The following is a 13,080-nucleotide window of genomic DNA, read 5'->3' on the forward strand; positions in this document are numbered from 1 at the left end:
TCAATTGATTAGTTTGCTTTGTTTCGTAATTGTAATGAATTGTGAGACCCACAACTAAATTTATAGTCAAAATGTGTTTAAAAATTATGTGAGACGTGATATTTACTATTCATCAAATTGATACACTTGGTATAGTACGAATAAATTTTGAAAAATGAACTTAATTGATATGTACTATTTAAAAAAAAAAAATAGAAGTTTATTCTCCTATTTTCGTAAATGTTGTACTAAAAAAGTTTGAAAAATTAGTATTGTACCAATTTGGCATACCATTAGTTTATCGAAGAAACATCTTGCATTAAGGTTTTTTTTGGAAAGGATACATGAAGGTTTTATTAATAGTGCTAATGATAACAATAGAATGAAACATAAGCTTAAAGTTTAGAAGAAAATGTGAAAGTATAGAAATTAAAACTATAAGTAGAAATATCTGATGATGTATAAATTGAATGTACATTGAATAGGGTATATAAATTTTAAATAAAAATAGATCATGCTTTTGGTACAAATGGTTGGATGTATTAATAATTAATTATTTTTAAGAAATATTGTACCCTTTTATTGTCAAATGGTGACTACCTTCGTAGAATCACTCGAAAATTAAAATTTATTACATATAATTTTTCTTAAACCATGAAGAAATAATGAAAATTGATTGATATTAATGAAGCATAATCAATTTGGTTCTTGAGTATTTCTATAATAATACATTGATTTCCACATTTAAAATAGAAAAGTCTTAAGAAAATTTTAAATTGATTCACTATAAGTTTTCTTCTCGTCTTCGTCGTTATTATTATTATTATTATTATTTAAAATAATTGGATATGAAACACCGACTCAGTCAATCTATGTGATGTCTTTTAGTCCCTCATAGTTGATTTATTCTTGCTTCTTTTCTGATGATTGAATTGAATATGGTTATTGTAAAAAAGGAAAAAAAAATCATTGGGTTTAAATTCTAAAAGAATGATGTGATTTGACGCAGCCAAGTGGGGAAAAATAATGATTGAACAAAAGGTAAAGTGAAGAATTTTCACCATGAAAAATGTCAAATTATTTATAAAAATAGTAAAAAAAATTAAAAAAAATAAAAAATACTGATAGATCCTGAAAGACTTCTATCAACATCTATTAGTGATAGACTTGTATCAATTTTTATCATTGATAAACTTCTATTAACCTCTATTAATGATAGACTTCTATCAGTTTCTATCATTAATAGATATTGATGAACTTTTATCAATATTTATCTCAGTTTCTATCAGACTTTTATTAATATCTATCTGTGATGGGCATTAATAACCATGTCTATATTTTAAGTCTTTTTTTTTAAAAAAAAAAAAAAAAGAAAGAGATACTTCATTTATGGCGTAGGTAAGAAACGTATATAGGTAAGGAACAAAGTTACAAACAGTCTTTAATACATACATAATTTAATTATATATCATCTAACATTGTCCTCATTTGTGGGCTTGAAATATGAAAAAGACCCAACAAGTAAAAATTGATATTAATTGGGGAGAAAACAACAATGTAGAGACTTGAATATAAGGCTTTCCTAGACTATCTGTTCTGAAACCATCTTATATCACAATATGTAAAACATAAAAAAATAAAAAATAGATGGTACAAAAAAACAAACTCACGTTTGTAAAAATAAAAATAAAAAAGAAGGAAAAATATCAATTAATAGAATACCCCTAAACTTTTGGAGTTGTATAAATTAAAACCATTAACTAATCATCATATCAATTTAAACCCCTGAACTATTGTAAGTGTATCAATTTACATTGTCATCCAAGTTTCGTTCGACCAATATTATGTGAAACTTATAATGTAAATAAACTAAATTCATAAATTTTAATAAGTCAATCAATTTATACCATTCATTAAGTTTTTCTTTGAAAATCATTCATGTATTAATTCTCAAACACATGTAGACTTTTTCAAATATCGATTTCACAAAGTGGACGACTAGAATGAATGCGCGGATGATTCTTGAAGGAAATTTCAAATATACAAGGTTAGGAGTTTAATTAATATAGTTATAAGTTTTACTCAATGTTTTCCCAAACAGAATGCAATGGATGGTGTAAATTTTGATACACTTACAAACATTTGAGGTTTAAATTGATACAATTATTAGTTCAAAGTTTAAATTGATATAACCCATAAAGTTTAGGGGTATTCTATTAATTTATATTTTTCCTTTATTTTTATTTTTACAAACATAAGTTTGTTTTTTTGTACCATCTATTTTTTACATTCTACATATTGTGGGTAGGCATGGGTGTGTTTTTTTTTTTTACAATATGTGGATGATAAGAACAATGGTATGATATACTCTACTTTGGACATAAATTCTCATGGTTTTGCTTTTAGAACCACCTAAAATGTCTCATACCAATAGAAACAATTGTCCTCAGTTATATACTCAATAATCGCTTCCTTCATTAACCAATGTGAAACTTTGTTTGCACCTAACAATCGTTTCCTCGAAGAAAGTACCACCATCGAGTTCCCTCATTCATCCACTCTCGATTGCCTATGAGAGCTTGTTCTTATCTAATCCTAGAGCAAAGCCAAATAGAGCATGATTATGGATCATTTTTGTGGAACACACTTGGTATTGATCACCTATCACACTTTTAATCTCCTCCTCTCGAATAAAGATATACTCCACCGGTCTATCTAATTTGATATGTCTAATCTCCATCCAAATCCATTGGATTTGATAGAGCTCTATTTACTTGCTGTGTCCTAGTAATTTTTGTTCGATTTGGAGATTCATCCAAAAGACTCACTACTTTTATTTATTATTGAGGATCTCACCATAACAGCTAGATTTAGACCATAGTTCTGATACTAATTGATTAAGACAATGAAACATCCACCTCTCTCTACAAAATAATATGTTATTGTCCATTCTAGGCATAAACCCTCATGATTGTTCTTTTGGAACCAACCAAAAAGCATCATACTAAATGAAAATAATTTTTTCATAACCAATGTGAGACTTTGTTTGCACCTAACAACGAGGTGGAAGAATTGAACCTTAGACTTCGAGGTTGATAGTACAAGTTTATGTTAATTAAACTATGCTCATGTTGACATGTGTTTTACATATACTATTATATCTAAGAAATACGTGCATCTTAGATACCTATATTATATATAAAAGGGGTTAAGAAGAGAGAATCTTTATAACTACATTTTGCCCTTACATCTTTTAATTAATTCCTATTTTTTTATTCATTAGAACTATGGATTACATGTGAAATGATGTGTTCTTGTATGGGTGTGATCTATAGACCATATATATGAAATATCACGATCTCATGGTGAAGATATGTTTGAATGGACAAACATGTTCTTTGTCCTATTACAACAATTCGAGTCGAAGTGGTCAAAGTATATACTTTTCTTTGTATGTGTGTGTTATGAAAATGTAAACCACATGTACGAAACATCACAAATCTAACAGTGGATATATGTTTAAGAACAATCACGACATTTTCCCATTACAACTATTTGTGTGGAAAGTATGGTTACACGATGAAGTGGTATATCTTTTTCTATATTGGTGTGATTTAGACTATAGATATGAAATATCATAATACCTAACATATTTGAGGTATATTTGAATAGACAATTACATCATTTTCCCTTTAAAATATCATAAATTCCTATTTTTTTCATTCTCTTCAAATAGTTAACGACTATTCGAGTCAACAAGACTAAAAATTATTTCATTAGTTTGAAATTTTAAAAATTTGATTTTCTATGTGCTAAAATAAAACTATAAATTTTCGCATTTGTACTCTATTTAAATGCAATAATTCTTGGGAGGTCGATTTTTCCCACGAAAAAGGAAAGCCAATTGAAGTATTATTGTACATTGAAGATTTGTTTGAAAAAGAAAAAGACAAATAGAGACAATTCATCATACTTTATGTGGACATCTCATTGCTCCAAATCTTCATAAATGTAAACACTTCCACTCCCCACCAAACTAACCAAAGCTCCCACAAAAAAAAAAAAAAAAAAAAAAGTCCTTTCTCCCTTTTGTCTTCTCTTCAAACTCCAAAACCCTTCCACACAAAGCTTCCATAGCCTTCAACCATGGATGATTTGCTTTGGAATGGCTCATGGAGTATTGAAGAAGACAGAAATTGTGAAGAAAGCTTATTCGTCTCCAACGACCCGAGTCGATGCTCGAGTCCGCCGTTACAAGAGCTTCAAACAGTGGCAAGAATATTGGGGTTGTCGGAGATCAATACTCCGGCGCCGGAGATGAAGGTAGAGAAATTGGCTAAGGATTCCAAGGTTTTATTTGAACGTGAAAAGTCGTGGCCGGTGGGAGCTAGCTCCGGTGGAGTTTTGTTCGATGAGGTTGAAAATGACAAAGGTTTGAACTTGTATAAACTTGTTTGGTAATGGGACATCTTGCTTTAATTAAGAAGAAAAAGTTTCTCACTTCAGTTACAACACTTTTTTTTCTTCTACTTTTTAGTACTATTCACACTTTAGTTTTTTTAATAAAAGTTACGTTGGAAAGAGAAATACCTACGTACACCTTAGATTGCACTTTCATGCTTTTTTTCATACATGACAAAATAATTTTTTATTATTATTTTTTTTTTTAAAAAAAACCAAGTTACCACGTGACAACATTTAACTCTACACCCAAAATTTTTCCTATTGGAAATCTCGTCTAAATCAAATTAGATTGCATATATATAAAGGTTTTTATTAAATTTTATTTGATTTTTAAATGGATGGAAATTCTACTTCTCATTTACTTAGTATGTGTTTTTCATGCATAAAATTCTATTTTAAGAGGCTTTTTTTAAAATGAAAATAAATAACATTAAAAAATATAATTATTATCCTGAATCAACTCAATTTGTGATTCAAATTTTGTAATTATATATATATATATATATATATAGATTATAGATCGTATAAAGTATAAAAATCCACCTCGCGTTTGAATATGAGTTAACTATTCAAGATACGAATTCACCTCGTGTTTCAATATGAGTTAATTATTCAAGATACTATAATAGCCTTTTTTTTTTCCTTTTAAGTTTGGTAGGTTTTGGATCTCTTCGTCTATGTTTTTATATATATATATTTTAAAATAACTAACATAATTCAATAAAATTAAATTAAAATATCAATATGAACTTAACTCAACTGACATCTATATCTAGTAACATAGAGATTCGTAGTTCAAATCCCCCCACTCCAATTTGTACTAAAAAACATTGGATTAAAATTCAACTTACTCTTTTGAGTTGAACAATGAATGAGATTGAAAATTTGACATTTTGGTCGAAGTTATATTATACTTTCTTTAGTTGAGTTATATGTGAACACATTTATTTGTTAAGTATATAAAATATCGTATATATTCTAACTTTACAATTATCTTTAAATAATTTTTTTAGCACTTAAATATTGTAAATATTATCCTATTCACCATCTTTTTTAACTAACGTAAAACTTATACTATTGACTTAGTGTTGAAAAAAATTATTGCACCATGCACACAATATTAGATTTATTTTACCATGCAATAACCTACAAGAGATTTTGGTTATGTAGGAAGTGCACCACAAGGTGGGTTTTTGGACATTTTTGAGAACCAAAAACCAAAACAACAAAACTCCATAATAGAAAAACAACCAAGCTCAGCCAACTCTATAAATCCATCTCTATCTCCATCTCCATCATCTTCGAACAACGACGAGGTTGAGCGGCCCGTTGATCGAGATCAGCTCGTGTCACAAATGAAGGAATGTATATACTATGCAGCAGTGTTTAGGCCGGTGAACTTGGGGTCCGAGACTGTGGAGAAGAAGAGGAGGAGAAACGTGAAAATGTCGAAGGAGCCTCAAACAATTGCAGCGAGAATACGAAGGGAGAAGATAAGCGAAAAAATTAGGGTTTTGCAGAGTTTAGTTCCTGGTGGGAACAAAATGGACATTGCCTCCATGCTTGATGAGGCAGCAAGCTATCTCAAGTTCCTTAGAGCACAAATCAAAGCACTAGAAGGCTTAAGCTACAAACTTGGCTCTATTGATTGTCTCTCAACTTCCACCTCTTTCAACCCTAATTTTCCTCTCTAAAACCTTTATCAATAAAATATTGAATTTGTTAATTGTTAAGAATAATTTTTTGTTTGCCATTTACTTTGCGACATTATTTAAATCTTATTTGTCAGGATAGTTACAAATATAACAATCAAATCAAAAGTATTAGCACACATAACATAATGAAAAAGAATTTGTAGATATAACAAAACTTAAATCGAGTTCTCATGGACTACATCGCTGATAGATTTGTTATATTTACAATTCTTTAAAAAGTACTACTATATACTTAATTATTAGTCCTAAAAATGCTACTCATTATAATTACCCTATATTTTAACCTATGCCATTAATCTTTTAATTGAGGCCAAACTTAAAAAACCAATTTGAATGAAATTGTATCTCGTGTTCATGCTATAAAAAGAAAACACACATGGTTCACAAAAAGAGTACAAGAGATAAAAGATATAATTATTTAACTCTAACAAAACAAATCTTTTTTATGTAATGGTGAATGAGTCTTTATTCAATGAAGAGCTAGAACTTATAAAATTATGAATTTTTTCCTAATGGTTCATAAATAATTAAATATTGATGTGTACGGTTAAAATGTTTTAAAATTGGAATGTTTTTAGCATAAGGAAATTAACAAAGAAACATTGAACTGAGAATTAGGAGACCCAATGAGTGGTCCTGTCTCCCTTATAGAACCCAAGTGTGGCCCATGAAAAACTCCCAATTTTATTTGCTATGAGCACATGGTCCATGCCCCTCATCATCTCACTGTGGGGTTTAATAATTATCCTTTTCCCAATTGGGTAAGGGCTTTTCTTTTTCTTTTTTATTATTATTATTTAATTTTATTAACCTGTACAATTTCAATCTCGTTACTTCAGAGTAACTTTAGACTAGACTATCCTTCCAAATGTTGAATTTTAGTCTATATACTTTCAAAATTTTCAATTTTAATCTTATATTTATCTTTTATTAAAATTGATTAAATAATAAAAATCTTCATGTAAAAAAAGTACATGTTAATATGTTTTCAAAATACATAGTAAAATGCTAAAAAATAATAATAAAATTAAAAAAAAAAAATCTAGAATAAACTAGCGATTAGAAACGAAATTTAAGATTTATTGAAAGTGTGCAAGGACTAAAATTGAACATTATAACTAAAAGTGAACAAGTTTCAAAGTAGAGGACCAAAATGATATCTTATTATTATGGAGCTATTTGACGCGCTAAGTTGAGTTCATATGCATGGAGTTCATACATCTATGGAGTTTATATGTTTGTGAAAGTCATATATATGTGTTTTGGGTGTTTGGACGATGTTGAGTTCATATGTTAGGGGTATCTAGTATATTTTTTTACATAAATAATTTTTTTATGATATTATTTTTGGTTGAAAACGTTTTTATTCAATAATTCTACATATATTTTTTCATAAACTATAAATTGCACTATATTCTATTATTTTTTAAGCATACATGCATTGTTGGGAATTTTGGGAAATGAAGTTTAGTGTTTAACTTTGGATCATGCATTTCATTTTTTTTTTTTTTTTAAATTTGAGTAATCATTTTACAAATTTGTGCATGTGGCATTTCTAGTTACTATTTTTATTTTAACACTTTTGATAAAAAAAAAAAAAAAAATTATTGATAAAAAAAAAAATTAAATAAAAAGGCCCATGTGTCTAACAATTTTTTCTCAAAAGTATTTTTACATATCAGTTTGTTTGATTTCTTACGTGATACATGTGATTCTATTAATGTTAAATTACTATAAAGAACAACTATAAAATACTATGAACTAATCAAAAATTGATTCAACATTTTGACGGAACTTGCGTACTTTTGTATTAACAAATATGTTTTTATTGTCATTTTGTACGTCAATTTAAAAATAAACATTTGTTGAAGTTTTACATGTATTTAAATCAATATTTATTTTTAAGCTTTAAATAAAGGTTCTATTAACGATTTTATGTCATGGGTGTCAACAAAACAAAAAACTCATGTATCAACTAAGCCAAAATTTGTAGTAGTCATAATTTAAAATAATGGTTGTCGTAGTTGGTGGAGTGGTCACGGCCGGAGGTCGCTAGAGTTGGCCGTCAATAGTGGTGGTTGGATGTTGTTGGTTGGCCGCAGGCGGTGGTTGTTGGAGTTAGTCGTCGGAGGTAGTCACTGGAGTTGGCCGTCAAAGGTGGTCGCCGAAGTTGGCCATCAAAGTTGGTTGTCGAAGGTGATCACCTGAGTTGAGCAACAAGACATTGGTGGTGATGAGAGCTGAGTGTATTGTTGATACACATGGTATAAAATGTCTGACATACGAAGTTGGCCTCCCAAACGATGAGTTGAGTTCATATCTCGACTCATCTCATCTTCTCACCCCAAACAACTCCTTATTATTGTCTGAATATTAATGTTGTTATCCACAATATTAAAATTTCAATCGAGATTTTGACATTTCCATCGATCTTTCACATTTACATGGCCTGGACGCATGAGAGATGAATCGATATTTTCATTATGCAACGTGTATATAGAAACAATATCTCCTAAGAATATTAATGAAATATAAAAAAAAACAAGCTAACAAAATTTTACCAATATAAATATATAATATAAATAATGAGCAAGTCAATACACTAAAAAAGTGTAATATTTATACATATATATATACATACATATATGCGCATATATACATACACCCATGCACATATATATTACTTTTATAGTTTTTTTTAGAAGTATCTATCAATATCAATTATTTTATTGATATTGCCGTCAACATTTCTAGATTTAAATTGTTTATAAGGGTCAGTGCTTATCAAGATTCTAATTAACCTAACTTATTGATAGATTTTCACATGCCTTTGACTTTCAATGTTGGTGAAATTTAGTTAAAATAAGCAAAATAATAATAATAATCATTTGAGCAGGCCATATCCATAATTTTGAATACCGATGTTTATTCATGTGATTTTCTGATTTTATGTAGGAAAAAATGCAAAGTAGGAATTACAAATCAATTGTACTTGCATTTCTACCCGATACTCTATAAAACTGATTACGCATGACTTTTGAATTTGGACAATGATTAGATTACACCGGATTTAGTTTAAAAAAGTATAGTATTTTTTTAAACTATTGATAAAAATGGGGTATATGAGAAAGTATTTTTAAAAATAGGTAGATGTTGAAACTATTGACAAAAGTAGGGTAGTGGAATCGTGTACGGAGTACACGATTAACGTTTAATCCAGCTAGCACGCTGACTTGGTTAACCGGTCGCATGGAGACTCGTGAACCGGGTCCACGATTGTCATAATCGTGGACCCAATCTTGGACACGGTCCATAATTCATTTTTCTTTTTTTCTTTTTTAAAAAATAGATTAACTAATTATTATTTTATTAATTGGAGATGTACAATAACATTGAGATTTTAGGAACGAGTCCACAAATTCTTTCATTATTAAACTTAATTATATATTTAATCTATAATGAAAACATAATTATTTTGTACTCATATTAAAAAAAAATTGTCATGATATTAAAGAAGATTTACAATTAGTTTTTTAATTTGAAAATAAAAGTTTACATGAAATTTAAAAATGACCCCTTGGCCCTTACCCCTCATGGGGTTGTCTTCGTGTCCCTCTAAATTAGGTTCACCCTACTGTCGTTGTTGTCTACGATGAATACGTCTTCGATCGGTGTTAACAACATTGAGTCGTCTTGTTTGTTGAATAATACCTTCTATGTTGATCAATGTTTGTTGACACATTGAACCCAACTATGGTAAGTTGTTCTGTACTGAATATTGTTGTACATCTCCGATAAAATTATTCTGTACAATGAAAAAATAAATATTAAACAATATTCATATCATATATATAGAAAATGTCTGATTTTAAATCTCTTACCATGCAGTAATAGTAAGCGCCGTTAGGTGTGATAAATCGCCTCATGATTGAATTATACCAGGAAAAGTAGTCATCTGATACAGCTAACCCATTTGTTAATTCTCCCTGTGCACAACGATCATGTTGTCCATGCCAGTACGATATATATTCTGCATGGATTCGACGCCAGTCTTGGTCGTGCTTATCTCTCAAATAAATCTGGTGTAGTGCTGTGAGTGTATAGAAAAATGAAAGTATCGTTTGTCGTAGACCGAACTGTCTCAACACACGATCTGGATGATGCCACTCTACTATATGAAAGCATATAAGAGAGCTAACGGTCAACCAGATGTCTTTACCATCACGACAGTAATCAGGTAGGGATGACCAAATCTGTTGTGTGTATGGTGTCTAAATAATCTGAAAAAAAAAGAAAGAAAGAAAGAAAGAAAGAAAGAAAGAAAGAAGATAAGTATACATCCAAAATGTTTTAAATATTCATTTATATATACATTTGTTACCTGGCATCAGTCTGTCAAATATTTTTCGGTATACGAGCAACATATTTACTGATTGTTCAGAGGCAGCTAATACACCACTCCATCTAAAATTACAAAAAATACAATTAATTTATATTCATACAAAAACGATAACGAAATAAATATATAAATGAAATAATACTTGGCACTAAGTGGACGAGGATCTGGGGCCTGTAACTGGACTTGTAATGCTATAACTGGAAATCTATCATAAGCCTATACCTATAGTAGTATCAGTGGCCCCGCTATTTCCAACGCTTGTGCATTGGTAGCCCGTAAAAGTTCTCTATACAACCATGCAAGACATGCACCACCCCACGAGTACGTACCAACATGTTCGAAATTAGATAGTAGCGGGAGGAACATGAGATGCACTAGAGTATTTGACTTGTCAACGAATGAAAATCCTCTAATAAGCTGCATAATGTATGTTCGTGCATACCTACGTACGTTGATGTCGTCGGCATCGGGAGGTAATTCTGGAAACTGGGACACCAACCAGGGGATACTCAATCTTGAGCCTTTCAGATCATTTGGTAGAACGCCTAAGAGCTCTTCATAAACATTCTTCCAACCATATTATAGTGAACCTGTCAATGGTTGTCCGTCCACTCGTAACCAAAACTGTATGGCAACATCCTGCAGCGTGATTGTACATTTCCCACAAGGCAGGTGAAATGTGTGAGTTTCTGATCTCCAACACTTAACTAGAGCAGTAATAAGTGATGGAACATGAGACATACACAGCATAATAAGGATCTAATTACACTCTAATTGCTTCTAATTAAAAGGAAAATAGCATGCAAATCTAGGAAAAAATAGTAAATTAAAAGGGATATAATACAACCTTTGTAGCTCCTGAAACGCTTCTATCTCCGCCCGAACACGAACCGTACAACCACTAGAGTTGACCTACTATCCTCTAGACTCAGAACTGGGTTGTGGGACCCGATGGATAAAGAAACCGAGAGAGAGAAAGAGATGGAAATAGGAGATGGATTGGTTTTGGGTTGGTTTTTTTTTTTTTTCAACCCAATTTTGAAAACTAGATTTGGCAAAATTGCAAAAGTTTTCTATCCAAATTGAAAGCACAAATTTATAGAAAAAAGCCATGCAACAATTGCATGAAACAAATTCATAAAAACCCAACACCTCAAAATCCACTATCTAAGTGGGCTTGATGTCTCCACTATAAGTCAACACCTAGCCCACTATCTTGTTAGTGAAATTATCCAATAAAAGTTTGGATTTTCCCACTAACTTTAGTCAAAGGGCAAAATGGTCATTTTGTCAAAGTCAAAATTTGACCGAAAAGTCAACATTTTGACTTTTTATGATTTTTTCCATGTTGACTAATTTTGACCTCTCGAGCATGAATTCATATTCATTTTCTCGAAATTCAAATCACATTTGAATATAAGGCCGGTCAAAGTTTGACTGTTCAAAGTCAAAAGTCAATTCTTTGACTTTTTACTGACTTTTTACATCTTTGACCATGTCTATTATTTCTAAGCTTCCGAATATGAACGTATTCATATTCTTGATATTTAAATCACATTTAATCATTAAAGCTGTATCTCTAAACTGAAAACCGACCACTATATCACATATACTTGTCGGTTTCTCTCTCTTCACCTAATTCAAACAATTCGAATCATTCTAAGTTTATTCCATATGAGCTAGTAGGGGAACCTAATGAACCTAAAGATCATGGGCTTTAATGATCCGAGATTAGCTTATTAAACTTTTTAGACGGAGCTAATCAACATTCGTTAACTAATGGGTCATTCTACTATAGTCCCGTAGTTGCACTTCCCTCACTATAGATATATTTGTGTCCATTTGATATAACCATGATTAGTAAGCTAATCCTTCACAGGTTGTTCGTAATCTCGACTGGGTCATAAAAACCGTTTTACCCCCAAGACTACATCTTGTTCCTTAAGTTCCACTAATCCTCTAATGAACAATTGGTTTAAGGTCCAACCTATAAACCAACCTATAAACCGAACCTCTCTCAGGCCAAGGAGAGGGTGGGGCCTCTTGTTCAAGACTTGGATTCAGTACTAAAGGGAACAACCTATCTACTATCCCTATAATGGGTAGGAGTGAATTCCGTCTTTCACCCTATGTTTCCAGTTATCCACCTGATCTTACCCCTGAAATGGGAGGCTTATTGGGCCAACGATAATGAGCTGCCCTCACCTATGCAGATCTAAGGATAATTCTGAGTGAACAGGAGTTCATAGTTAGCTCAGGATTAAGATTAAGTTACCTAGGTCATCAATTAACGAAATAGTCAGTTTTATACATAAAACGGCGTTTAGAACGTAAAAAGTGACTATTTCATGGTTCAGTCTTATGCAAACTCTTTACATAGGATGCTCCCACTTTCATGTCTCCACATGAACGGTTTAGGATCACATTGTTTGTACTAACTACAAAATGGGCCGCATCCATAGTGTCTCTAGAATAAGGTGCCCAACCTTATTCATATACTATAGACCATTTTGGCTATATATT

General features: G+C 30.8%; 1 protein-coding gene across 1 annotated transcript; it reads left to right on the top strand.

The window, feature by feature from the left end:
- The first annotated feature begins 3,946 nt into the window (after positions 1 to 3,946).
- Positions 3,947 to 6,182, top strand: LOC120089111 (transcription factor bHLH87-like). Its single transcript, XM_039046535.1, has 2 exons — positions 3,947 to 4,411; positions 5,614 to 6,182. Exons 1-2 carry the CDS (start codon positions 4,126 to 4,128, stop codon positions 6,135 to 6,137), a joined length of 810 nt encoding a protein of 269 aa, XP_038902463.1. The 5' UTR covers positions 3,947 to 4,125; the 3' UTR covers positions 6,138 to 6,182.
- Positions 6,183 to 13,080: the final 6,898 nt, after the last annotated feature.

This window comes from Benincasa hispida, chromosome 1 (assembly GCF_009727055.1).
Source record: "Benincasa hispida cultivar B227 chromosome 1, ASM972705v1, whole genome shotgun sequence".
Taxonomy (NCBI): domain Eukaryota; kingdom Viridiplantae; phylum Streptophyta; class Magnoliopsida; order Cucurbitales; family Cucurbitaceae; genus Benincasa; species Benincasa hispida.

What these genes read in the sequence shown, in the direction of transcription:
- LOC120089111 (XM_039046535.1), top strand. Translation starts at nt 4,126, where the DNA reads ATGGATGATTTGCTTTGGAATGGCTCATGGAGTATTGAAGAAGACAGA. An exon ending in TGAGGTTGAAAATGACAAAG is followed by an intron (nt 4,412 to 5,613) that starts GTTTGAACTTGT and finishes TTGGTTATGTAG; the next exon opens with GAAGTGCACCACAAGGTGGG.